Raw genomic sequence first — 26,974 nt, 5'->3', positions numbered from 1 at the left:
ATACAATACAATACAATACAAAAACACTACATAGCACTAACACATTAAACTAACAAAACAAAACAAAACCAATTTAAAACAGATCAAATAATTTCAGTATCATATCTTTCATTCACTTATTTCCGCGACCTCCTCACACCTCCCTTTTTGTATTCCACTTCTGTTAATTGTTTCAGCAATTCCTTTCCATCTTCCTCTGTTTTCTATCCTATAATTATCTTAACACATTCTAACCTTATTTTTTCCTTTGATACTCTATTAATCTATTTATACTTAATTCCTTATAACATTTCTACTAAAGCCATATAACTTCATTCCAACATTTTTCTAGCATTCATTAATTTTACAGTATTTCCATAAATAATCTTTAAACTTTTTCCAGTCTTCTTCCACCGACTCTTCTCCCTGGTCTCGGATTCTGCCAGTCATTTCCGCCAGTTCCATATAGTCCATCAACTTCATCTGCCATTCTTCCCGGGTGGGTAAATCTTGTGTCTTCCGGAACCAAATGGCAATTCAACCAGTCCACACATATCCACGTGGTCCCAACCATCAGAGTGTACAAGAAGTTGTTGCACCACAACATAGCTCCAGGTGACTTAAGGAAGCGAGCCAAGCAACGTTGTGAAGGGGAAGATAAAAACATCCCTGACGGATCGGGCCACAGAGGTCTCTCTGGTCCAGCAGCAGCCAAATATCTCCTGGGAGCTCACAAGCGATGAAAATGCCCATTGATTGCTCCTGTCATCTGCCCTGCTGCTTCTGCACATGCAGGCTGCGTTTGCTTTTCCATCAGCTTCGGCTCATGGCCTAGCTGCGCCCCTCTCGGGACAGGGATAGCCTAACTTCCATCGTGCATGCTTTGGCAATTTATAGGTTAGATTACTACAATGTGTTATATGTGGGGCTGCCTCTGAAGATGGTTTGGAAACTTCAGCTAGACGGTTTGGAAATTTCAGCAGCCAGGTTGCTCTCCAGGGTAAAAGGGTTTGAGCATATACAGTCATACCTCATGTGACGTTTGCTTCATGTTACGTTCTTTCAGGTTGTGTCCCATGGTGACCCGGAAGTACAGTGGTGCCTCGCAAGACGAAATTAATCCGTTCCGTGAGGCTCTTCGTATAGCGTTTTTTTCGTCTTGCAAAGCAAGCCCACTGACGGCTTAGCAGATTAGCGCTATTAGCGGTTTAGCGGCTTTTAGCGGATCAGCTGATAAGCGGCTTAGCGGCTTAGGAAAAGGGGGGGAAACCCGCAGGAACTCGCAAGACATTTCGTCCTAAGCCCATAGGGAAATTCGTTTTGCGAATAGCCTCCAAAACGGAAAACCCTTTCGTCTAGCGGGTTTTCCGTCTTGCGAGGCGTTCGTCTTGCGGGGCACCACTGTACCGGAAAGGGTTACTTCCAGGTTTTGCCACTCGCGCATTCGCAGAAACACAAAATGACATCACGCGCATGCGCAGAAGCGACAAATCGCAACCTGCACGTGCACAGATGTGTTGCTGCGGGTTGTGCTCTTTTCATGTTGCGAATGGGCCTCCAGAACGGATCCCGTTCGCAACCAGAGGTACCACTGTAATGCCAATCCTGACCTGACTGCACTGGCTGCCAATTACTTTCCAAGCCCAATTCAAAGTGAAGGTTTTGACCAATGAAACCTTAAAGCGGTTCAGGACAGCAGTATGTCAAGGACTGCCTTTCCCCCTAAGGACCAACCCAGACACTGTGATCATCATCTGAGGCCCTTTGTGTGCCTCCTTTTTTGGCAACACGAGACTGGGCCTTTTCTGCATGGGTCTTTTTAACAGGAACACAGGAAGCTGCCTCATACTGAGTCAGGCCATTGGTCCATTTAGCTCAGCACTACCTATGCACTGACTGGCAGCAGCTTTCCGGGATTTGAGGCAAGGAGTGTTTCCCAGACCTAGCAAGCGATGCTGTTGAGGACTGAACTCGTGACCTTCTTCATGTAAAGCTACCATCTCACTGTCATCAATTTAGCTTGGTATTGTCTACACTGGCTGGCAGCAACTCTTTAGGGTTTCAGACAAGGGGACATTCCCAGTGCAGTGGTACCTCAGGTTAAGTACTTAATTCGTTCCAGAGGTCCGTTCTTAACCTGAAACTGTTCTTAACCTGAAGCACCACTTCAACTAATGGAGCCTTCTGCTGCCGCCACGCCGCTGGAGCACAATTTCTGTTCTCATCCTGAAGCAAAGTACTTAACCTGAGGTAATATTTCTGGATTAGTGGAGTCTGTAACCTGAAGCGTATGTAAGCCGAGGTACCACTGTACTGCTTGGAGATGCTTGGAATTTAACCTCCTTCAGCATGCAAAGCAGGTGCTCTACCACTCTGGTAGCACTCATTGTTTTTAATGAATTTTTATTGTTTTCTTTACATATTCTTTTCCAACAAACCATAATAATACCATACATTCCCTTTGACTCTGCCAAGTCGCGACACCCCTCCCTCCCTACAATTGGTATATTTAGCCCCTTTCTATCGCGCACATCATTCTCACAATAATACTGTTATACATTGGAGGTATTATGTCAATCCTGCTAGTGTCTTAACCTCTTTACAATTCTTCTTTAAATATTCAATAAATTTACTCCAATTATTTTGGTATCTTTGATCTTCCTGGTCCCGGATCCTCCCTGACAATTTGGCAAGTTCTGCATATTCTAGTCGGTGGAAGAAGATTGAAAAGATTGGAGATTCTCGTTGGTGGAAGAAGATTGGAAAAAATTTAAAGTTTATTTACAGAAACATTGCAAAATTAAGGAATGTTAGAAAGTTGTTGGAATGAAGTAATGTGGTTTTAGCAGAAATGATATAAAGGATTAGGTTAAAATTGATTTATTAATTGGTGAAAGACGAGAATTACAGTATATTAAGATAAATTATTAGGATAAAAAGCTGGAAAGGATTTGCTGAAACATCTAACTGAACTAGAATACAAAAAAGGGAGGTGTGAGGAGGTCAAGGAAATAAGTAAAGGAAAGAAAGCTATGTAAAGGTTTGATCTGTTTTTTTAATTGTTTGTATTTTTTTGTATTTTTTATTTTTCTTCTTTTGTTTTTTATTGTTTCTCTTTGTAATCTTTAAAATTTGAATAAATACTTTTTTTTAAAAAAAAAAGTTCTGCATATTCTATCAACTTCACCTTCCACTCCTGGATGGTTGGTATGCCTTGTGATTTCCATCTTTGGGCCAGGAGGGTTCTCTGGTAGCACTCTGACTTTCCTCCCCGAGAAGCCAAAGCTGGTCTCGCTCTCCACAAGTGTGGCCATGTTGACACTTCTTCTGAGCTTACAGGAGGTTCAGGAGAGGAAGCACTTTCTCTTCTAGGCGCTAAATGGTTTGTTAGGCAGGCAAGAATATCTTCGAGAGATGTCTCACTTAGCTTCGCCGGGGCAAGCAATGCCTTGGCCAGCGTGAAGGTCTCAGGCCCACAGTAGCTCAGGAATGTGGCCCTTCTTTTGCTGGCATCGGTGATCCCTTGAGCCACTGCGAAGAACTCGTAGCGTTCGACGTAGTCTTCCCACGTGTGGGGCTCTGATGGCTGGAAGGGCTCCAATACCCTTGGACTCTCCATTGTCCTGTGGGCAGGGTCGTCTTCTCAGCCGGCCAGTGAGTCTTGTTCTTAGCTACAATCCGGACTCTGAGGCAGGGCTGCATTTAACCGCTCCTCAGCATTCCGGATCCCATCCTCGTCGCCAGTTGTTGTGACGTGGGGTTTGTGATTTCAGCTCTCTTGACATAATATGCTGGAGACAGTTCTCTAGTAACACTTCTTTATTAACGCAACAAGACTGAAACCTGAGGAGGGGAGAGCTACATTTATAGGGACAGGGAACTAGCTAGAAAGGATACATTTTGGAGGGAACAACATCAGGCAATCACAGTCCTGCCTTTTGGAGGCAACCAATAAGACAGAGGATCCAAATACAGCAGCTTCAATGAACCAATAGTAGCTGTACCCTCTGGAACCAAAAGGCAGTTACTTTACCCTAATGCAAATACAGACAATAATAATACAGATATAAAATCCTTTGACTCAATACACAACAGCTACCATCTACAAAGTAAAACAAAAACTGAGTGGCTGCACGTCATCTTGCTTGGAAATTGCTTCATTCCATCAGACAGTTTTGGGAAATGATTTACAAAGAACTTAAGAAAATGTTCAAATGCTCTTTCCCTAAAAAGCCTGAAGCCTTCCTGCTAGGAATTATGGGTAACGAAATTCTAAAAGAGTTCAGGAAAGTCTTTATGTATGTTACAGTTGCTGCCAGAATTTTAATTGCAAAAGGCTGGAAGGGAGAGGATATCCCATCTAAATCAGACTGGCAACATAAATTAAGAGAGTACGATGAACTGGCGAGACTATCAGCAAGGTTATGAGACGTTACAGATGAAAAAATTATCAGAGAGTAGGACACATACAGAGTTTATGTAAAAGAACGTCAAAATATCAAACCGTTGGCAGGTTTTTATTGAACTTCTGTGTGTAAATAGGATAATTTTATAAAATTTAAAGTTGAACAACATGGAGAAAATAAAGTTAAGTACGTATTCAAGGAATCTAATTTGGGAACATAATGGGAAGATCGGAGGTCATATCAAATTTAATTACAAAATCATGTACAAAGCAAGTACCAGTTAAGGAATGAATGACTGTTTATTTTTTATTTTGTCTTTAACATCTATTGATCATTTTTGTTATACAGTTTACAATCAATAAAGCATTTGAAACCATTTTTTAAAAAAGGAAAATGCTTCATTCCACACAAACCCACTCTCTACACACCCAGATCCGTGGGCTGCTGCTTCTCAGTACTGTTTGAACAGCACTTTGTACAGGCTTGGTTGCACTGCTTGTCATAACATCCTAGGTTCGGTCCTGTATGTGGAGGAAAAGTAGAGACTGAAAGCGAGATTGAAAGAGGGGTAATAGGATGGCAAAGACCCTGGTATCCAAATCTGATATTTTCCTACACTCCTGCAAATCCTCTGGAGAGCTCTTTTCTTCTTTCCTTTGGAAAGGAAGAGCGTGAACTGCTTTAAATATGAAATTTCCTTGCCTTTTCATTCACTACATGTGTGTGTGTAGATGTATGTATGTATGTATGTATATTAGGACCCACCCTATTTTTGTAATTTTGTTTAAAGCTGTTTTTAATATTGTGCAATTTTGTGCTTAAATATTAATGTGTTTTAATTGTTGGAACTTTGTCTTGGGGTTGGAGTCTTAGGGTAAAACAACAACAACGACAACAACAACACACATATATCATGCGCTCTGCAAGCTTTTGAATTGTGCAGCACTTTTCACGCATATATGTATAGATAAATGCCAGCTTCTGAACGACACAGCATTCTTCTATTTTAAATAGAGGAGGAGCGCTGCTCGATTCTGAAAGCTGCAGATCACTCAGTCGCCAAACTGTATTAGACGCCCTCTCGCTGCTCTCTGGCTCCCCCTGGCGGCGCATGCCTGCATCCCTTCTCGAAGCGACACTAGGGAGAGGAGCCTCCACACAAAGCTAGAAGAGGCGGGACTGCTGCCTGCCACTCTTCCCTGTAACCGTGGCAACAGACCGGAAGTGATTCTGTGGCCCCGCCGCCCCGCTTATTCGCCGCTCCCCTGTCTCCTTGGTGACCGCTAAACCCGTCCAAGGATGCTCCGCGCTCTCTCCTTCCCGAGTTTCCCGCCCCGCTGGTCCCGGCTCCATTCTTTTCGCCGCCGCCGCACAGGCCCGGCCCGGGAAAGGAAGGGCCTCGCCAGCCACGCCGTGACGTAAGCGCTCCGGGAGGGGGAGGTGAAGGCTGAAGGACGCGGCGAGGGGGGAGAGAGCGGCTTTACGTTTCCCGAAATCCTCCGCGGGGGGCCTAGCCGCTGCTCGAAGCCTGCATTTACCCGGATGTTAGGACCATAGAGTTGAAAAGCCTAGGTAGGCGCTGCGTGTCTCTCGTTGGCGCTCAGCTGTGGGCCTGTAGGTTCCCGGATGGAGCCACCATTAGAGAGGTGTGCGCGCCATATTTTTTTCCTGGATAGTCTCTATACAAGGAACTGAAAGACATCGCCCCCTCTTGGGCCGATGGAGGCAAGACATCGGTTTTTCGTGCACTCAGGGTCGGTATTAAAGGCTTAGGACAGGCATTCCGAAACTCGGCCCTCCAGCTGTTTTGGGACTACAACTCCCATCATCCCTAGCTAACAGGACCAGTGGTCAAGGATGATGGGAGTTGTAGTCCCAAAACATCTGGAGGGCCGAGTTTGGGGATGCCTGGCCTAGGAAATGGTGTGTTGCATAGAGAAAGCAGGTGCAGGAGAGAGATCCCCACTTTGCTTAAAATTTGCTTAATAACTTCTCCACGCTGCCTCCCATGGCAGCAAGTTCCATAGGTCATATGTGCTGCGTGAATAAGTCCTGTATTTTTTCTTTCCTGAATCTTCCAGCATTTTGCTTCATTGGGTGTCCACGAGTTCTAATGTAATGAGAGAGGGAGAAAAACTCTTTATCCACTTCCTCTATGCCATGCATAACTGTATAAACTTCTATCATGTCACCTCTTACATTTTCTCCAAAATAATAAGTCCTAAATGCTTCAGCCTTTTCTTATAGGGGAGTTGCTTCACCCCTTTGATAATTTTGATAATTTGGGTTGCCCTTTTCTCAAACAGAAGACGACAGAATAACCTGCCACAAGTTTAGACAGATTTAAAACATGATTGAGGAGCATCTGTGGCCCTCTTCCAGCTGTTGCTCGGCGACTGTAAATATGCTCTTATCTAAGCAGAGCTCTTTTTAGAGTCCTATACCAGTGGTGGAGTTTTTCACCCTATAGCTGTTTGCTGACACTTGTGGCAAAGTCCGGACATCCCTTTCTTGGAAGGAAGGCCTTGAGGCTTTTTCCTTCACATGAACTCTCCTTCACCTCTGTTTGCAGCCCAGTGCCCGTATCATATGCAGTGTTTGATGGGCCCTCTCCCGAGCCCCCGCTCGTTTTCCTACATGGGCTGTTTGGAAGCAAGACTAACTTTGCATCCCTAGCCAAGAAACTGGTGCTCCAAACTGGCCGCAAGGTGAGTGAGAATTGGTTTTGGGCTACATTGGGGAGGTGATTGCTGCTGGTTTGCGCTTTGGTTTGCATGCAGAAGGCTCTAGGTTCAACCCCTGGCATCACCAGGTAGGGCTGGGAAGGACACCTGCCTGAAACCTTGGAGAAAGTGTTAGAAACAGATATATAAGCTAGGTGCCAAATGGCACCTTAAACCTAAGTTATGGTCTGCACAACAGACTGTCTTGTTCACTAGGGGGTTGGACTAAATGACTCTCGTGGTCCCTTCCAAAACTACAATTCTATCATCCCAACTGCATTGCTTGAATATAGCTTTCTCTTACAACAATTCACTTGTCCTGGTATACAAGAAGGAGAAACACACACCATGGAAATGGTATTAGCTATGAACTAAGGCAGAGATTTTTAAACTGTGGCCACAAACCTGGCATCCAGAAATCTCCATGTAGTCGCATTTGGACCCATGCCAGTAGCAAAATGTGCCTGGTGCCTGGGGGATTTTGAACACTGCTTGGAGAACTGCTGCCAGTTGATGTAGAATAATACTGAGCTATAGAGGGACCATTGCCCTGACTTTGTAGCATCTTTTTGCCACCGGGCCAGGCCTGGTTGGGGTCATTTTTATGTAGCCGGGTAGAAATCCTGGGTGCTCAGGGTGAAGCTGCAGGACCCCTCAAGATTTCGTATTGCACAATCCAGAGCCTATGCAAAGCCAACCTTGTGCCAACCCTCTGCTGTCCCTCTTCTCCTGCCCAGTTAGGTGCTGACGGTGGATGCCCGTAACCACGGCGACAGCCCCCACAGCCCGCTCATGACATATGAAGCCATGAGTGCCGACATTCACCTCCTCCTCCACCAGCTGAACCTCAGCAGGTGTGTCTTGATCGGGCACAGCATGGGCGGCAAGACAGCCATGGTGATGGCGCTGCAGTGGGTAGGTGGAGAGTCTCTTGGTGGCCCTTCCTGTGTTCTGTTGCCGGATTCCTGACGTGGGAGTGGGCAGACAGTGGCTTAAGGAGCAAGCGCATCTCCTGGGCTAACTGGGAACTGGTGGTGGGGACCGGTAGCTCAGAGATGGGGAAGGTGTGGTCCACAGGCATCCCTGCTTGTACCTGCACCTGATGCTTTTTCTGACCCCTTGGCTCCTTTGTCTTTCCTCTGCACCCCAGCCAGAGTTGGTGGAGCGCCTGGTGTGTGTCGACATCAGTCCTAGCGAGACGACAGCCATTTCAGGCTTTCAGAACTTCATTGCTGCCATGAAGGCGGTGGACATCCCCCGAGGCATCCCTCGTTCCACCGCACGCCGGCTGGCAGAAGAGCAACTGCGCCCAGCCATTCAGGTAATGCCCTATCACCACCACCTCGGAGGTCCAACATCACATGGGCCAGACCCCAAGCCTCGTCGTTCCTGGACAGGGAAAGGGAGAAAGCAAGGGCCACCAACCTAGATGGCTTTAAAAGAGGTTTGGACAAATTCATGGAGGAGAGGCGTATCAGTAGCTTCTAGCCACGATGGCTGTGCTCTGCCTCCACAGTTAGAACAGGGTGGGGTGGCCTTTATGCGATTCTTTGGGGGCTTTGGTTTAATTTTGGTGGTGCATCATTTTTTCAATTAGATTTTTATATTTTGTTGTTAGACCTTATTATAAATTACAAGGCAGGTGTTTAGCTTTATTTAACTTTTCTTAACAAGAAGTTTTCATTAACTTACTGATTATTTACATTTTGTTAAATTTCCTAACCCGTTAATGAGTCTGCTCTGAGCAAGGCTTAGTTGGGCACAGCTCTAGCTAACTGCATTATATGAACTGTAAATTGAAAGAAAGGGACGCGGGTGGTGCTGTGGTCTAAACCACAGAGCCTAGGGCTTGCTGATCGGAAGGTCGGCAGCTCGAATCCCCGCGATGCTGTGAGCTTCCATTGTTCGGTCCCAGCTCCTGCCCACCTAGCAGTTCATAAGCACATCAAGTGCAAGTAGATAAATAGGTACCACTCCAGCAGAAAAATAAACGGTGTTTCCGTGCGCTGCTCTGGTTTGCCAGAAGCGGCTTAGTCATGCTGGCCACATGACCCAGAAGCTGTCTGTGGACAAACGCCGGTTCCCTTGGCCTATAGAGCGAGATGAGCGTGCAACCCGAGAGTCGTCCGCGACTGGACCTAACGGTCAGGGGTACCTTTACCTTTACCTTTAACTTGAAAGATAGTGCGCTTGAGCTTGCTTTCCCCTCCTCCCTCCCCTTCCTTTATCCTTATGTGCTGTATCTTTTTTCAGTTATGAGCCTGGGGACAATAACTGTCTTAGCAATATATTTTGTTAGTACCTCTGAGAGTTCTTTTTAACAGAATGCCATAGATAAGAAATAGTACAGTGATGGACAGCAACGCTCCAGGGTTTCAGGCAGGAGCATACCCAGTCCTACTGGTAGATGCTGGGGATTGAACTAGGGCCCTTCTGTGTGCAAGGCAATCACTCTACCACTGAGCTACGGCCATTCCTCTGGCATACCTCGGGGGTTGGGGCAGGGGTTTCTGGGGCACAGTCAAAAGGGGACTTGCAAATCCCAACCCCAGATTCCATGCTTACAAGGTAAGCACACAGTGCCTGTTGCTGGATCCTGTGTTTCCCCACGAGCCCCTTCCATCTTCTTTGCTCAGGAGCCGACTATCCGCCAGTTTCTGCTCACCAACCTGGTGTATGCTGAGGACCGGTTTGTGTGGCGCGTGAACTTGGATGCCATTTCCCAGCACCTGGGCGAACTGATGGGCTTCCCTCATTTCCAGGTGGACTACCCAGGGCTTACTCTCTTTCTCGGGGGCTCCAAGTCCGGCTACATCAGGTGAGCTCTCGCAAGCAGAGGGGTCTGCACCATCTCCTGTGCAAACCCTTTGGAGAGTCGAAGGGTCCCTGCCGTGTCTCCTTCTCAGTGTAACATGAAGCAAAATCTGGTACCCAAACTGGCTTGTTTTCTTTTCCCATCCCTCTGGCTGAGCTTTGCCTTCCCTCTCCTTCTTTGCAGCTCTGACGACTACCCTGAGATCGACCGGCTTTTCCCGGAGGCAGAGATCCAGTACGTCCCTGACGCTGGACACTGGGTTCACGCGGATCAGCCCCAAGAATTCATTGCTGCCATTTGCAACTTCCTTCGCTTTCTTCCACTGTAGTTTCCAGCTGGCCTCCCAGAAGAGGAAAGACAAGCAGGTCCCTCTCCTGACACTAGTCAGGATACCCCTCCTTTTTTGCCAACTTTACTCCTGTGAACGGCTCCCGTTCTCCAGAACTAGCTTCCCCAACTCAAGACTAGCACGTGCTCTTTGTCAAGAGCCCTCCTGCCCCAACCTCCGGGAGGCCTGCATAGCTGCCATGTGGAAATCCTGCGAATATGACCCCACTGGTGGCTGGGATGCCACTTAACTCCATGGGGCTCCTTCACTGTACAGTATTTAATATTAAATAAAATGGTGTTTCCTTTTAAATGGGTGATCTTTGACCTTCCAGAGAGCCAGGAGAGAAAGAAACAGCCAACAAGGCATCTGATCCAGAGAGGAGAGGGAGCCTGGTGAGTGCTAGTGAAGGGCGATAATATTGGTTTATCGTCCCAAACCGGTTTGAGGTCCATATTGTGATAACAGTTTTGTAATGTCTGACCTGGCAATATATGGCAAAAATTGTGTGTGTGTGTACTATGCAAAAATCAGAATGTAGGAAAAAAACCATGAAGCCAGCCAACGCCTCTACATAGGTCCATCCTTATTTCAGACATTGTGATATATCGGTATGTTGCTTTTTCCTTGCTTTAATGTGTCCTTGGTGATGCCTCTTGTTTGCTTGGACGGAGGAGGGAAAGGGGTCTGAGTGTGCAGAAGCCTCTTGACTTCTGCATGGCTGGAATGCATCCTGTTCTACAAAGGTAGGCTCCACATCTATTGTTCCACCTGGTACTGGCATGCACTCTGCCTCCTGCCAGATGATTGCCCACAAAAGAATGTGGCCCCCATCAAGATGAACGAGCTTGTAATAGAAGTAGGAGAGAGAAGTGGAGGTTGCAGATAGGAATTTATTTCTGTTCGAAGGACTTTGGCCAAGTTACAGGAGGAGATGGGCACCCACCCAGCAGAAAAGGCAGCGGGTTCTTTTGAAGGAAAAGGGGTGGTGTGACTGTGGAGGGGTTCAAAGGCGAGGTAAAGGGAAGCTGCCTCCAGACTGCTGCTGAACATGATCTCCTGTTCACAGCGGCACCCAGGGCCAACGATCGCCACAGAGGACGCTGGCAGAAGAGAGAAAAGGAAAAGGAATTTAGAAATGCCTCTCTCACCTGCCACAGTCTCTTCCCCACATTAATACTGAAGGCGCAACATCTTACTCAAGTGACCTTGAGGGTTCTACAACCCTGTATGGCACTGGCAGCTGGGGGGAGCCTCTGCCCCTCCAGATGTTGCTGCAGGCAACCCCTGTCAACCTGGGCCATTGGCCCCGCTTGCTGGGGCTGGTGGGAGTTTTCGTTCAGCAACATCTGGAGGGCCAAAGGTCCTGCATAGCTGCTGTTATGAGGACAACAAACCTGTATACCCCATGCTGGGTGCCTTTGTGGTAGAGGATAAATTGGAACAGAAGGCTTCCAGATTTGTCACTCTGAAAACTTAGAAGTCTTATTACCAGCAGATGGTATTGAGAGGTTTCCTACCTCTGACAATGGAGGGATGCCTGCCCCTTTTCCGTCCTTTTTATTGTTTTAAAAACTTTTTTCAAGCTCATAAAGCTGAAAGTGCACAAGTTAAATGTGTGAAAGTTGTGGGCTTGCTGTATTCCCAAAGGAATCAAGACATTCCTTGCATCCATGCTCTTGTTTCTGCACAGGATGGACTGGATATGCAGAATATGCCTTGGGTAGCTGGTTCACTTTTAGTGTCCACTTTCCTGTAAAAATGCCCAGTTGCAGCCAGAGTTTGAAGTGACAGGAAAAGAGTCTTTAGCAAGGTGTGCTGGGAAGTGGGAGAGATGTCTTGGACTCCAGGGCTGCACTGCTGTGGGGGACAAGCCCCACCTGAAATGACCATGCTGCAAGATCTGGACTCCCTCCATGCAGACTGAAGATGTAAATAGGTGAATAAACCATATACACCCCCCCCAAAAAAACCTGTCACTGGGTTTAGCTAGAAAAACTCTGCTCATTCTCCCTGGCTGGCTCTATGATTCTATGACAGACTCACCCTTTGAAAGGATAGTTTATGGAGACATTAGACGGGTTTAGCTGGAAATGGGTAGATTCCTTGCTATCACATTGCACAATGTTTTGTGTGAGTGTAGATCTGGCAGAGAGGATTTCCCTCTTGCACAGTCTACCTTTCCTGGCAAAATGCTTTCCACATAAATGAAGCAAGAATGAACCTTTGGGGTTCATACCTATTATGACATAACATGGGCAAGACTCTGCCCATTCTCCCTTGCTGGTTCTGAGGAAGCTTGGAGAAGATAATGTGCTTTTCTTACTGCTTAAGGAAGAGTGGGTAAAACATCAAATAACTTAAATCCCAAGATACCACTATTAGGTTTTTTTGCAAGACCTTAGTGAAGGGACTGTACACCGTTGCCAGTACTTGTGCCTCACAACTCTTCCGTTTCAGAGGCCCAAATCCCATACTGATGGCAGTTTCCATATGCTTCATGGTTGTGACAAATGGAATGTTGCACATGGCTCTTTCCTGCCAAGAGACCCTCTCATATTCTAACCCTTCAAAGCTTAAAGATCCACTGGAGTCAGGAAGAGCTGAACCTTCTCGTTCCATATCTAAGAAGCACCACCTGAGCTCCCATGAACCTGATCAGCAATCCGCTTATTGAAGTAAGTTTCTCAAGTCAGAAGAGGACAATCCCACCCTTGGAATCACTTGCATGCTATATTATGGCCCTCTTTCCTTAATGCTGTTTGCAGGTCCCACAATCCAAGCACAATGTGTTTCTGAGAAATGGTTTGTTAGGCAAGCATTCACATAATGAGGTTATGATTTCCATTTATTCCAGTAGGGAAAACCACAATGCGTTCCTGACCAAGAAGAAATGACAACATCAATAATAAATCTATGGCTCTCGGGTCTCGCTGCTTGCCCCTTTCCCCAATTGCTTCCTTTACAGCTGCCATTTTTGCTGAGATCAGCATTCCTTACTGGGCTTCTTTCCACAGTTGCAACTCCATTTGGCTGCTGACCATTCTGCCTTCGTTGCTTCTTGGGTGCTCAATCTCTTTCAAGAGCCACACTGGTTTAGCCTCCATCAGGTAGGAAAAGCAGCAAAAAATCTCCCTGCCAGTTTTTCCCTTCTCTGCAAGGAGCTGTTAAACTACTGAACCGTGCTGCCATCTGGTGGACTTTTGTAACGCATTATGAACAAATAGTAGTGATGTATGGAAGTGAGAGCTGGACCATAAAGAAGGCTGATCGCCGAAGGATTGATGCTTTTGAATTATGGTGCTGGAGGAGACTCTTGAGAGTCCCATGGACTGCAAGAAGATCAAACCTATCCATTCTTAAGGACATCAGCCCTGAGTGCTCACAGGAAGGACAGATCGTGAAGCTGAGGCTCCAATACTTTGGCCACCTCATGAGAAGAGAAGAGTGTAAGCTCCATTGTGCAAGTGGAAGTCATTCTGCTCACACAATTATTTAGTTGAATATGGCCCAATAGTTTCATGTTGCCACACCTGTTCATAGTTTATATCATCATCATTGACTTTTATTGCACAGTAATTGTCTCCTGCACGGCATAGTTCATAGTTTCTCTGAGTTATTCAAGCCCCTTCACCATGGCAAGGCAGTGATCCATAGTCCCATGGACTGCAAGAAGATCAAACCTCTCCATTCTTAAGGAAATCAGCCCTGAGTGCTCACTGGAAGGACAGATCATGAAGCTGAGGCTCCAATACTTTGGCCACCTCATGAGAAGAGAAGACTCCCTAGAAAAGACACTGATGTTGGGAAAGATGGAGGGCACAAGGAGAAGGGGACGACAGAGGACAAGATGGTTGGATAGTGTTCTCGAAGCTACCAGCATGAGTTTGACTAAACTGCGGGAGGCAGTGGAAGACGGGAGTGGCTGGCGTGCTCTGGTCCATGGGGTCTCGAAGAGTCGGACACGACTAAACAACAACAAAATGAACAAATAACGCCTGAAACCACTTCTTCCTGGTAAAAATCACTATAGTGGGCAATATTAATAATTTCCAACTTCACATCCTTTCCTTTATTGAGTTCCCGAGATACTCCCTTCCTGATGTATTGCCTTCTGCTTTATCATCCATGCTTCTCTCCTTTCTCCTTGCCGCTCCCTCTGTGCTGACGGCATGTTTCAAATCTAAACACATTTTTAAAAAATTAAAAAGGGAGAGAGACACACATCAGCTGCATCTTCCTTCCGGAACGTACAGCGGGCACAACTATTTGCGCGAGAAGCATCCCAAGTCCCACAACTGGGCAAGCAAAGGGCCGCTCCTCAGAGCAGGCTGGCTTTGCAGAGCTTGTTTGGGTGATGCTGATGCAGATGTGCTTTTGGAGATTGAGTGGTCAGAGCCGGCATCCGTCAATGCGTCATGTGATCAATTATGTGGAGTGGGGCTTACCTCCCCCCTCCCCGCCCAATATCTTATTCAAGTTGGTACCTCTCTGCCACCAGCTGCGTCTTGTGCTTTAGCACCCCGGGAAACTGCCTGGCCCCTGGGATAGAGAGGCAGGCCGGACCATGAAGAGACCTCCCTGCAGGGCTACTTTAGCCCGGGGGTGCCAACTTAAATAAAATATAGTGTGTGGGGGGGGTTAAGCCCCGCCCCACAAAATCAATCACATGATGCGGCACAAGCATGACATTTGAATGGCAATGCCCATCAACTTGGGGTGGTGCTCAAATATTTTAGGGGGGGGCGAAGGGACCTCAGTCCCAGGAGCTGGTTCCTATGTTTCATTTTTTTAAAAATAATATTTATTAAGTTTTACAAAAAGAAATTTACAAAACAAAAACACACAAACTAACAAAAAGACAAAAACCAAAATTTAAAAGGAAAAAATAAAAATCTCTCTTTCAAATATTGTACCACTTATTTTCATGACTTCCTCGCACCTCCCTTTTTTGTATTCCATTTGAAAATTTGTTCAGCAAATTCATACCCTCTTAATTTACCCTTAATTATTTATCCTCACATATTATAACTTCTAACCATATTGCTAGAACCACTTCGTTTCATTCCAACGTCATTAACATTCAAAAATTTTGCAGTTTCTGTAAATAGATTTTAAATTTCTTCCAGTCTTCTTCCACCAACTCTTCTCCCTGGTCTCGGATTCTGCCAGTCATTTCCACCATCTCCATATACTCCATTACTTGCATCTGCCAGTCTTCCAGAGTGGGTACATCTTGTGTCTTCCAATGCTTTGCTATGAGAATTCTTGCTGCTGCTGTTGCATACATAAAGAAAGTTCTATCCTTCTTTAACACCAATTGGCCGACTATGCCCAGGAGAAAGACCTCTGGTTTCTTAGGGAAGGTGTACTTAAGTACCTTTTTTAGTTCATTATATATCATCTCCCAGAAAGCCTTAATCCTTGGGCATGTCCACCAAAGGTGAAAGAATGTACCTTCAGTTTCTTTACATTTCCAACATTTATTGTCGGGCAGATGATAGATTTTTGCAAGCTTGACTGGGGTCATGTACCACCTATGCATCATTTTCATAATATTCTCTCTTAAGGCATTACATGCTGTAAATTTAATCCCAGTGGCCCACAACTTCTCCCAGTCAGCGAACATAATGTTATATCCTATATCTTGTGCCCATTTTATCATAGCAGATTTTACCGTTTCTTCCTCAGTATTCCATTTCAACAGCGAATTGTACATTCTTGACAATATCTTAGCATTGGGTTCTAACAATTCTGTCTCTAACTTTGATTTTTCCACCTGGAAGCCCACTTTTTTATCTTGGTTATAGACCTCTCTTATTTGGAAATAATGTAACCAGTCTCGCACCTTATCTTTAAGCTTCTCGTAACTCTGCAATTTCAATTTGTCACCTTCCTCTTCCAAAATTTCCCAATACTTTGGCCATTTAGTCTCCATATTAAGTTTTTTCAAAGCTTTCGCTTCCATAGGTGAGAGCCACCTTGGGGTTTTACTTTCCAAAAAATCTTTATATCTCGACCATACATTGAACAATGCTTTCCTGACAATATGGTTTTTAAAAGCCTTATGTACTTTAACCTTGCCGTACCACAAATATGCATGCCATCCAAATGCATTATCATAACCTTCAAGGTCTAAGATATCTGTGTTCTCAGGAAGTAGCCATTCCTTCAACCAGCAAAAGGCTGCTGATTCATAATAAAGTTTCAAATCTGGCAGGGCAAATCCCCCTCTATCTTTAGTATCTGTAAGTATCTTAAATTTTATTCTGGGCTTTTTGCCCTGCCAGACAAATCTAGAAATATCTCTTTGCCACCTCTTGAAACAATCCATCTTATCAATAATTTGCAAAGATTGAAACAAAAACAGCATTCTCGGCAATACATTCATCTTAATAACAGCAATTCGGCCTAGCAAGGAAAGCTTCAAGTTTGTCCAAATTTCCAAATCTTTTTTCACTTCTGACCAGCATTTTTCATAATTATCTTTAAATAAATTAACATTCTTAGAAGTCATATTCACCCCCAGGTATTTTACCTTCTTTACCAATGTTAAATCTGTCTCCTGAAACCTTTCTCTTTCGATCGGGGTCAGATTTTTTTCCAAAACCTTAGTTTTTGTCTTGTTTAACTTAAATCCTGCCACTTGACCAAAGTCCTGGATTAGTTCTAATGCCCTCTTAGTGCTAGCTATTGGCTCCTGTAATGTCAAAAGCTTTAAGTTTGTAATGTTTAACTCCGACCTGAATGCCCTGTATCAAGGGGTCCCTTCTTATCATGTTAAGCAGAACTTCCAAGACTGAAATAAAAAGTAATGGGGAAATTGGGCAGCCTTGTCGTGTCCCTTTCTCAATCCTAAACTCTTCTGTCACCACATTATTAACTAGCAGTTTAGCCTTTTGCTCAGAATAAATCGCACCTATACCGTTTTCAAAGTTTTGTCCTACCCCCATCCCCTGAAGATTTTTCTTCATAAAACTCCAAGAGATGTTGTCAAAGGCTTTCTCCGCGTCTACAAATATCAAAACTGCTTCTGTATTGATATTCACTTGTAACTTTTCTAAAATATTAATTATATTCCTCATATTATCAGATAATATGTTTCAGTCACTGGCTTTCCCGGCATCTCCTCCACCAGGAGGCAGCCGCTCGTCTGGGCCAGCCCCTTCCCCACCCCTTGCTAGCAGGACTTTGTTTTACTTTCACAATCACGGTGTGTTGGTTGAGCCTTGAGGGGCCATGGCGGGTAAGATCGCGCAAACTTTCCCCCTCTTTCCTTCTGCTAAAAGGGGCGATCGGTCACTACGGAAGGAGGCAGCGTGGGGACCAGGCTGACTGCGCTTTGTCTTTCCCTCCCTCCCTCCCTCCCTCCCTCGGCATCCTCCAAAAGATGCTCACAGCAGGAAGGAAACTTGATCCGCTGGATCCCTTCCTTTCCATTTCTGGCGAACGGCGGCGTTGCTCTCAGCCTGGACTGACAGCGCTCTCTCCCTCCTTCCCTCCTTCCCTCATTCTCTCTCTCTCTTTGTGTGTGTTAACGTTAGCCTCCTCTTCCTTGTGCACCTTGCCCCGTGTTCCTGAAACACGTTGAGGGCGATGCTCTGCTAGGAAAGGGACAGAAGCGCCACACGTGTCATTTTTTCCACTTTCTCATTTCTCCAGTCTTGGCTCACCCCATTTCTGCATACATTTTGCAAGTCAAAGCAAAAACGGAAAAAGCCTCTGCATGAATGTGCATTTCAGTGCACTTTCCCCCCTAATATTTTCTGGGGTGTTGCAGCTAGCCAGGGTGGGCAATACTGAACTGGCTGGACCAGCGGTCTGACTCAGTATAAGGCAGCCAACTTTTAAAATCAGCCGTTGATGTAGAGTCATGAGCAGGGGCATAGTGGGAGGGGCAGGCGGGCTGTAGCCCTGATAGCATGTTTTTTGGGGGGGGCACAAACCAGCCCCCCCAGTAGGGATTCTGCTTTGCCTGCTGCCAGGGGTCTCTGGGCCCTGGAGCCTGGCCTGGCCTTGCCACTGCATCCTGGGTCCCCTCACTGAATGCCCACCCAACCAGCTTTGGGGGGGGGGATACACCCACCAAGGGCTGCGTCAGCCCTATGAACCTTCTGTGCCCCAAGCCTGCCCAGTGGCTGCGAGAGTTAGCCTGGCATGGTGGGTTTTTTTACCCTGGGGAGCTGCTGCCGGCCAGTGTAGACAGTACTGAGCTAGAGGGCCCTATGGGTCTCACTTTGTACATGACAACTTCCTACGTTCCTGCACCTCGGGCCAATTTTGGTGACCTGATTTTCCTTGCAGATGAGAAGCTGAAGGAAATCCGCAGAGAGTTTGTGACCTGTGCTAACAAGTCTCTCATCAGCCAGCTCCTCGATAGGCTTCTCCAGGATGGAGTCCTGAACGAGGAGGAGGCGGATGAGGTGAAGGGGGAAACGAAGAAGCAGGACCAGGCAAGGATCTTGATTGACCACGTAAGGAGGAAGGGGTCCAAAGCCAGCCAGATCTTCATCCAGGCCCTCCGGTGCCAAGACAGCTTCTTGGCTGAAGAACTGAGGCTTCAAGTCCGTCCGCCAGGTGCTTATTTAAATAACCAGTTTAGCAGTTCATAGAATTCTAGAGTTGGAAGGGACCTTGAAGGTCATCTAGTCCAACCCCCTGCAATGGAGGAATCTTTTTGCCCACAGACATCCCTGGGTGGGCTTGAACCACCAACCTTCTGGTTAACAACCAGACGCGTGAACCAACTGTGTCACAGATTTCTCTCCTTAGATTGTTTATGCAGATATTTAAATTTTAAGAACTACAGTCCAGCTAAATTCAATTTAAATGCATTGTTTAAACCAGTGGTTCCCAAACTGGGTGGTGGCGCCCCCTGGAGGGAGAGAGGATTACCCAGGGGGGCAATAAGAGACAAGGGGGCAGCAAGGGGGAGACTAACAGACTTTGAAAAGGATCAACCGGGTTAATTTTGTTGAATTAATTAAATAGCTTTAATTGGATTTTGAATAAATGCGCAATTGGTGGTTACTGTTTGGCATTTTATTGCATTATTATCTAGTGGGTCATGTAAACTGATGTCCTGCATAATGCTTTTCATAGGGTAGGAGGCATTGGGGATGAGTGTATGGAACTAAGGGGGGATGGTCCAAAAACATTTGGGAGTCACTGTTTAAATAATAAATAAAGTGTGGCCTGATTTATTGATTTGATGATGACATTTATACCTGACCCTTGAAGTCCAAAAGGCTCTTGGAGTCGCTTTCAAGGTCCCAATTGAAAAAGGCATGATGCATGAGGAAAAAGAGAGGAGGAGGGAGGAGGGGAAGAGCAACCTCATGCACAAGTTCATAAACTTGCAGTTCATGCAGCTGGCGCCACTGGCAGTTCTGGTTCTCCTGCCTTGGATAAAGGCCAGACATTCCCCCTTACAGTGTATTTCCCCAGCCACCCTCAAGTCCCATCTGTGCCCTAATTTTCTTAATGAGTCTGGCCAGTTTTGGGGTGGGGAAAACCGATGATCAGTGTGGAAAGGAAACCTCAGCACAAGTGACATTTCCTTGTGGTCTTTTCCGTATAGCTCCTTAGGAATGCACCTGTACCTGTTGAACTATCGAGTCCCAGTCACACGAAATGCAGCCGCCTTCCTTATTTCGGTTGGTTGTGACACATCGTCTCATCCTATAGGTACTCCCTTTTATTCTCCCCACCCACAGATGGGAGGCACGAAGCAGCTCTGCATTCCCCCCCCCCCCCAAAAAAAAAACCTCTCTAGTGTCACTGACAGGAAGAGGCTCCATCTGAGTCTTTGGTAGAAAATAAACCTTGGGAAATCAGCCTGGTGTTTAAGAGTAGAGGGGGGGTGGTACTCAGACTGGGCGTAAAAAAGCGCGCGCTCTCTCTCTCCACGCACACACACACACACACACACACACATGTTTGGAACCAAAAACCAGGCAATGTCACACCAAAAATCGTGTTATGGTCCACCATCTTGATCCAAAATGGCACCCAAACGTTTACAAAGACCACCTAGCTCCCACCTCAGGAGCTCTGATGTAGAGTTTGATGGCAATATCTTGAGAGGGGGCCAAATCCATAGAGAACAGATGGCCAAATAGACAAGCCACTTAAAAATGTATATAGTAGATTATTATTATTATTATCACTATTACTATAATCTATATTATTATAATTACTATTGCATTCTGTTCTCCTTCCAAAAGGAGCCAAATGATGTAACCAAATTCAGAATATTTACAGATACTTTCTGTGATCCTCAACAGCATCCAAAGGTTTAACCCGGTACCCAAATTTCTCTTGTCCCCAGAGCAACAGGCTCATTTGCCACACCAGGAAGTCGGCCCAAGGGCTGCCGCCCCAGCAAAAGCAGCCCAGCTGCAGGAGACCAGCAACGGGCTCACGCTTTGCCCCCTGGACCACTTTCAGAAAATACAAGCTGAGGAAAAGGATGAGGTGAGGAAGGACCAAGTGCGCAGTCACAATGAGGTGTGGGCAGACCTGGCTAAATCCAGGTGCCATTTCACTCCCTGCGCTCTTGCTGAAGGTGAGGTTTGTGGGTTGGGGGACTCAGGCCAGAGAGTTGAATGCGGCCCTCGAGGCCTCAGACTCTCCCCAGGCCCCTCCTCTCACCAGCCCTGCTCTGTGCTCCTCTTGAGTGCTTTGGCCTAGCTAGAAGTGTGATAAGGCTCCTTAACCCAGATTTCAGTGAGCCTGACTTTTCTTCCCTGGCAGATCTACCCGATCAAGGACAAAAAGACACGTACCCGACTGGCCTTGGTCATCTGCAACATTGATTTTGAGCACTGTAGCAAAAGGGAAGGAGCCGAGGTGGATCTGGCCCAGATGAAGCTTCTCCTGGAAGGACTGGGATACAGAGTGGAAACCGAGACCAACTTATGCTCACAAGTAGGTGGTTGTGGTGGTGGTGGGGGAGTTTTCCAAAGCGCTTTCAGTTTCCATCCTCCAAAAAGCCTGTTAACCTTCTCTTTACCCCAGAAGCCTCTTCCCTTTAAATCTTTAGGTTTCATTTCCCTTTAGCCATCAAACTTCCTTCCTGGAAACTCCCTGAAATTCCTGCTCAAAACAGCCTCCAAAACAGAAGCCAAACATTTTATAACAACCAAATAGCACAGCAGTTTCGTTCCTTCACACACAGAGACACAAACCCTGAGGCCCGACGGAGTCAGAAACCTTGTGGTGATACGCAGAGCAGCTAGGACTGAGATGCAGAAAAAGCTTCGTAATACAGTGGAACTTTGATTTTCGAGTGTCTCAGAAGCTGAATGATTCGGAACCCAAACGCCGAAAACCCAGAAGTAATTCCTTGTTTTCGAACGCGCCTCAGAAGTCGAATGGCTTCTGAGATGTGTTTCTCCATGTTTTCAATGGATTTTGCCGGCCGCCCATTGATCCTCAGTTTTCGAACATTTCGGAAGTTAAACAGTCTTCTGGAATGGATTACGTTCGAAAACCAAGATTCTACTGTATATATTCTATTAATATATTCTAGTATGTCACAGAGCTGGAAAGTACCATAGATACCACTCAGTCCAACCCCCTGTTCAATGTAGGATAAACATAGTAGAATAAGCACATTAGGTTCCCTGTGCTTAAATCCTGGCAGTGCGGTGTAGTGGTTAGAGTGTTGGACTATTTGACCATGTAGCTCACTGGGTGACCTTAGGGGTACGTCACTGCTTCTCAGCCTAATCTGCCTCACAGGGTTGTTATGAGGATAAAATGGGTGTGTGTGTGCCACTTTGAACTCCTTGGAGGAAAGCGGGGGGGGGGGGTATCGAAAACAAACAAATAAATAAAGAAATAAATTTTCAATCCCACCTTTACTCCAGACATAAGGCAGGGATGATCAGTGTGGTGCATTAAAGATATCATCTAACTCCCAACTGCTGAGAGTTGAAGCCAAGCAAATCTGCAAGGCAGCATTGGACATGAGGGGGGTTCTAGGTGTAGAAGCTGCCCCTCTTCTTCCCATTTAGCTAAGCAATCTGCCCTTTTGCTGCCGACTCAACACCCCCTTCTCTCTGCTTGCAGGACATGGCCACGTGCTTAAAGAGCTTCGCAGCCCAGGAGGAACACAAGACGTCCGACAGCACCTTTGTGGTGCTCATGTCTCACGGCCTCCGGGAAGGCCTGTGTGGGGTGAAGCATGAGGACTCGTGCCCAGATCTCCTCTCCGTGGACACTGTCTTCTCCACCTTCAACAACAAGAACTGCCCGGCTCTGTGGGGGAAGCCCAAGGTCATCGTCATCCAGGCCTGCCGTGGGGGTACGTGGGGGGTGTTGAACCCGGGATTCCCTCCGCCTGCCTGGGATGTAGCGCAAGGCACCTCTGTGGTTAAGCAGGAAGTAGTGGTGGTCTTTGGGACTGGTAGGGTGGAAGGTAGGGAGCCCAACAGTAGGGGGAGCCAGAGGCAATAATGAGCAGAGCCAATCCCTGATTGGCGGCCAGGAGGAAGGTGGTTGGCTGAGGGCAGACTGGGGATGATGGGACAGCAGCATGTTTTCTCTAGGAGACCAATTCTGTTGGGGGGCACTGGCTGTTTTATTGGGTCCTGGTCAACAGGATCAAAAGAATTGCCCCTGATCAGCTAAATAGTTTGAGGATCTATACAACTTTGTAACATGCAGAAAACAGCAGTCTCAGAGAAACCAAAGACTGGAACTGAGAGAAGTCAGGGGCGGGGGTGGGTGGGTTTTGTGTGGGAGGGTGGGGGGGGAGGGAAAATGGGGGGGGGGAACAAGGATGATATGTTTTTGGATAATATGTTTTGTTTTAATTTTGAATAAAAAAAACTTATAAAAAAAGAGAAAGAAAGAATTGCCCCTGAATTAGTCAGTTTCTGTTTCCACATGCAGTAATGTGGGGAGTAGGGGCCTGTATTAACTGGATTTAATTAATTTCTAGAATAAATAGCACCATTTCACTACAACAGGAAAATCAATGCAAGGAAGCCATTCTGAATCTCCCCTTCCCTCGTGTAATGGGGAAGAGTAGTTGACAGATTCCGGGGCAATTCCTCACATGTCTCTCTGGTCTCAACTGAATGGTCGCCAATAAAAGGCGCAAAACCAGCAAGCAGGAAGCTTTTGATTAAAGGCACAGCAGCCCTTCAGCACCTCAGCAGTGCTCCACGCTGCACAAGCCAACCCCGCAACTGCATTCTGTCACAAATAAACCGCTGACAGGGCCGGTCAGAACATGGAAAACACTGGGAGATGACCTCAGGATTCCCTATGAAATTTGAGCAACAGGTGGTGATGATTCCAGGAAAGAGGGGTACTGTAGAGTCCTGACAGAGGCTCTTTCCTTTTGTTTCCCCAGTGAATAAAGGATTTGCATTTGTGAGCGACTCAGCAACACCTTCGGCCGCCCCCCTCAGCCCTGTCCAGTGGCAGGAAGAAGACTTTGAGAGCGATGCCATTCACAAAGTCCACGTGGAAAGCGACTTCATCTGCCTCTATTCCACAACCCCAGGCAAGCGGCTCTGGTGGTCTTGTTTTTTAGTTTCATAAATACACTGCTTGACTGAAAAACAACACCTCTCACAGAAGTTTACAAAGAGTACAAAAAAATACAATTACCAAGAAGAAAAATTAAGAACAATAACTTAAATGCTTTTGAAGAGTTAAGATACCAAATAGACTAAAAATAGATGAAGCCCCGCATAAGCCTACTAAACACCTGGGTAGATTTGTCCAAACAAAAATGTTTTTAGCAGGTGCCAAAAAGAGTACAGTGAAGGCGGCTGCCTGATTATCAAGAGGCAGGGAGTTCCAAAGTGGAGGTGCTGCCATACTAAAAGATCAACTTTTTACAAAGGGAAAACAAATATTATGTAGCACTTCTCTAACAGTGCCAGTTCCATTGATCAAAGCAGTGGAGTGGGCAGATAATGGGGTAAGGTGATTTTGTAGGTAAACTGGTCGCAAGTTATCATCTAGCCTTGTTCACTGGCAACTGGATAAGCTGCCCTGGTCAGCCTCAGATGCTGTGTTAGCATTAACCACCCAGAGTTGCCGGCTGACAACTCTTAGAAAAATGAGGAACTGAGATAAACCAACAGTTCAGAGATTCATCTAGCCCTAAGCGTCATACGTTCATGTTTCCTTGACAGATAATGTATCCTGGAGAAGCCCCCAAAATGGATCTCTCTTCATCACGCAGCTGATCAAACATATCAAGGAATATGCCTGGGACTGCAACCTGGAAGAGATCTTCAGAAAGGTATGCCCTGCTAAGGCCGTGTCCTGCTCTAACCCCGGGCAAGGCAAAGCTCCCTCTTCAGGGCTCAAGCCAGAGAGCAAAGCTCTGATGTTGCTTCCGCCTTTCTTAATTCTTATTTTTCAGCCAGCCTTCATTAATTCTTATTTAATGTAAAATAAATAAACTAGTCTTTTTGCAAGAGTGCATGGAAGTTCTAGGAGCTAGTCTTTTCTCCAGCTGGACAGGGATACTATTCCCCCCCCCCCTTTTCATTTCTTTATTATTATTGTTTTGGAGGAATGACCTGCTGTGAACTCTCTCCACCTCTGCATTGCAGGTCATGCAGTCCTTTGGAAATAAACCGTACCAGATGCCCTCCAAGGACCGAACCACCCTGACCAAAAAGCTCTACCTTTTCCCGGGGCACTAAAACTTGAGTAAGTGCCTCTGCTTCCCCTCTTGCTAACTGGATTTGCCAGGGTGTGTGCGTCTGTGTTGGGGCAACAGTGTGAGGAACAGGCAAGTCTGGAGGCTTATTAGCCACTATGGTGTAGTGGTTAGAGTGTTTGTTCTGGACCTGGGAGATCAGGGTTCAAATCCCCGCTCCACCAAGAAGCTCACGGGGTGACCTTGGGCCAATTGCTGTCTCTTGCTTAGTCTAACCTACCTCACAGTGTTGTTGTGGGACTAAAATGGGGAGAACTTTGTATGCCTTGGAGGAACGGTGGGGTATAAATGTAGAACTGAATAAAACCAAGTAAGAAACATTTCTGTAGTGTAGCGAATAGGCAAAGGCTGTAATCCTGACCCTATTTACCTAGGAGCAAGACTCATTGTATTCAAAAGGATTAACATCTGAGTGGGCCTGGTTAGGATTGTGCGGTGTGCTATATAGCAGGGGGTCCCCAGTTCCAGTCTCTGCCCTGACATCATTTGGTGTATTTAGACAAGCCCCTCTATCTCAGTCTCAGGAGTCCCCATGGGAGGATATAACACAGGCCTACTTTGCAGGGTGGTTGTATCCACACAGGGCTGCTGAGCACCCGGAATCACCTGACAAATGTTGAGCCTTCTGTATTATTGTGGAGAATGGCTGCAGAACATCAGGAGGTGTTCCTCAATTTCCTTTTCTTCTCTCTCCTGCAGGCGATGGGCAGCATTTTGAATTGAGTCCCTCCCAGCTGCCGTGGACAATCATATACAGTGGAACCTCGGTTTTCGAACATAATCCATTCCAGAAATCCATTCAACTTCTGAAATGTTCAAAAACCAAGGATCAAAGGGCTGCCAGCAAGTTCAGTGGGGAAAATTGAAAAATGTGTCTCAGAAGCCGTTTGACTTCTGAGGAGCGTTTGAAAACGGAAGCATTCACTTATGGGTTTTCAGCGTTCGGCTTCTGAAGCATTCGACAGCAGAGATGTCTGAAAACCGAGGTTTGACTGTATTTGCAAGTTCTGACTGCAGCATTGCTTAACCTCATCTTCGAACACCTTCCTTCCACCTCCCAACTCTCTTATTGCGGCACATCCTTGATCATGATCATGATCTCTCTCTGCACTTGAGTGATACCACCTCTTCACATCCCTCCTCACAGATTTAAGAAGAGCCATGTGGCTGAATCAGACCAAAGGGGCTAGCCCAGCACCCACAACCAACCAGATGTCTCTTCTGGGAAGCCCCAGAGCTGGAGATAACTGCAGCAGCCACACTCTTCTCACTTGTGATTCCCAGCAACTGCTATTATTCAGAGGCATACTACCTCTGACAGAATTGCTTCACAGATATTTTTTTTTAAAAAGAATATTGTAACACAATGACCAGTGAACCTGCTTTTCCTGTGCCAGAATCTCCTACTTCCCATGTACATGATCTTAAAAAAATACACATTCTTCACCCTTTCCCTCTTCTCCTTCCATTGCCGTCTCTTTCCGGATTTGTTGCAGGGGAAGAGACTTGTCCTCTAGTGGAAAGCACCTTAGATAATTGTGGTGGAGCCACTGCGATCGTGTTCTCAAAGTTGGCAGGGCTGCAACGAGAGAATGACCCTCAAACATTCATTGTGGGAGTGTGAAACACTTACTGGGTTTTGAGAAAGCATTTTTTATGTGGTTCCTAATGTTACAAATCCATCATAGAACCCAGGTCCGGCTCTGGGCCTTCTGTCAAGTGACACAGATCTAGACTGTTCCCTTATATCCATAGGGACCTCCTTGCCTTGCTGCCTGTTTTAGAAATCACCTCACAAGTTAATTGTGATCCTTTTGACCAGGTTGGGTTTACATATCTCAGCTATGGAGACGGAAGCGATGTCAATATTAGGCTGACTTGCAGAGAAGCTGTGTCATGGTTGCTTGGTGATTCATTCAGTGGTGGTGTCCCTGCTCAGTTTTTCTTTTTGCTTGTGTCAGGAGCCGGAGATAGGTCAGCAATCAAACACCCAGCGTCAGTGAAGTTAACTCCTTATTCAAAGAAACC

General features: G+C 46.3%; 2 protein-coding genes and 1 long non-coding RNA gene across 4 annotated transcripts; 2 read left to right on the top strand and 1 right to left on the bottom strand.

Moving 5' to 3' along the window:
- The first annotated feature begins 5,629 nt into the window (after window positions 1–5,629).
- Window positions 5,630–10,563, top strand: ABHD11 (abhydrolase domain containing 11). Of its 2 annotated transcripts, none has more exons than XM_081843707.1 (6): window positions 5,630–5,803; window positions 6,958–7,093; window positions 7,850–8,023; window positions 8,259–8,429; window positions 9,871–9,926; window positions 10,107–10,563. In XM_081843707.1, the coding sequence occupies exons 1-6, from the start codon at window positions 5,685–5,687 to the stop codon at window positions 10,249–10,251; spliced, it is 801 nt and encodes a 266-aa protein (XP_081699833.1). In that variant the 5' UTR covers window positions 5,630–5,684; the 3' UTR covers window positions 10,252–10,563. The 2 variants fall into 2 exon arrangements, with proteins under 2 accessions (XP_081699833.1, XP_081699832.1); XM_081843706.1 differs by having other exon boundaries at window positions 5,632–5,803; window positions 9,745–9,926.
- Window positions 10,564–11,124: 561 nt separating this feature from the next.
- On the bottom strand, window positions 11,125–26,100 carry LOC309331495. The gene is made up of 2 exons (XR_014151879.1): window positions 25,553–26,100; window positions 11,125–11,354 (listed from the first exon to the last, which is right to left on the bottom strand). It is a non-coding gene; the product is annotated as an uncharacterized lncRNA (long non-coding RNA).
- LOC309331493 (caspase-1-like) lies at window positions 17,467–26,397 on the top strand. Its single transcript, XM_081843705.1, has 9 exons — window positions 17,467–17,497; window positions 18,556–18,828; window positions 20,582–20,727; window positions 21,007–21,180; window positions 22,327–22,561; window positions 23,618–23,770; window positions 24,411–24,520; window positions 24,837–24,936; window positions 26,094–26,397. Exons 1-8 carry the CDS (start codon window positions 17,491–17,493, stop codon window positions 24,927–24,929), a joined length of 1,191 nt encoding a protein of 396 aa, XP_081699831.1. The 5' UTR covers window positions 17,467–17,490; the 3' UTR covers window positions 24,930–24,936; window positions 26,094–26,397.
- Window positions 26,398–26,974: the final 577 nt, after the last annotated feature.

The sequence above is a fragment of the Podarcis erhardii genome (assembly GCF_964252035.2).
Source record: "Podarcis erhardii genome assembly, chromosome: 16".
In the NCBI taxonomy this organism is placed as follows: domain Eukaryota; kingdom Metazoa; phylum Chordata; class Lepidosauria; order Squamata; family Lacertidae; genus Podarcis; species Podarcis erhardii.
This window is presented reverse-complemented; position numbering and strand designations above follow the sequence as displayed.

Coding starts and splice junctions, on each gene's coding strand:
- ABHD11 (XM_081843706.1), top strand. CDS start 5,685: ATGCTCCGCGCTCTCTCCTTCCCGAGTTTCCCGCCCCGCTGGTCCCGG. Junction 5,804..6,957: donor CTCGCCAGCCACGCCGTGAC/GTAAGCGCTCCG, acceptor CTCTGTTTGCAG/CCCAGTGCCCGTATCATATG. Junction 8,430..9,744: donor AACTGCGCCCAGCCATTCAG/GTAATGCCCTAT, acceptor TTCTTTGCTCAG/GAGCCGACTATCCGCCAGTT.
- LOC309331493 (XM_081843705.1), top strand. Junction 18,829..20,581: donor GCTTCAAGTCCGTCCGCCAG/GTGCTTATTTAA, acceptor TCTTGTCCCCAG/AGCAACAGGCTCATTTGCCA. Junction 23,771..24,410: donor CCTCTATTCCACAACCCCAG/GCAAGCGGCTCT, acceptor TTTCCTTGACAG/ATAATGTATCCTGGAGAAGC.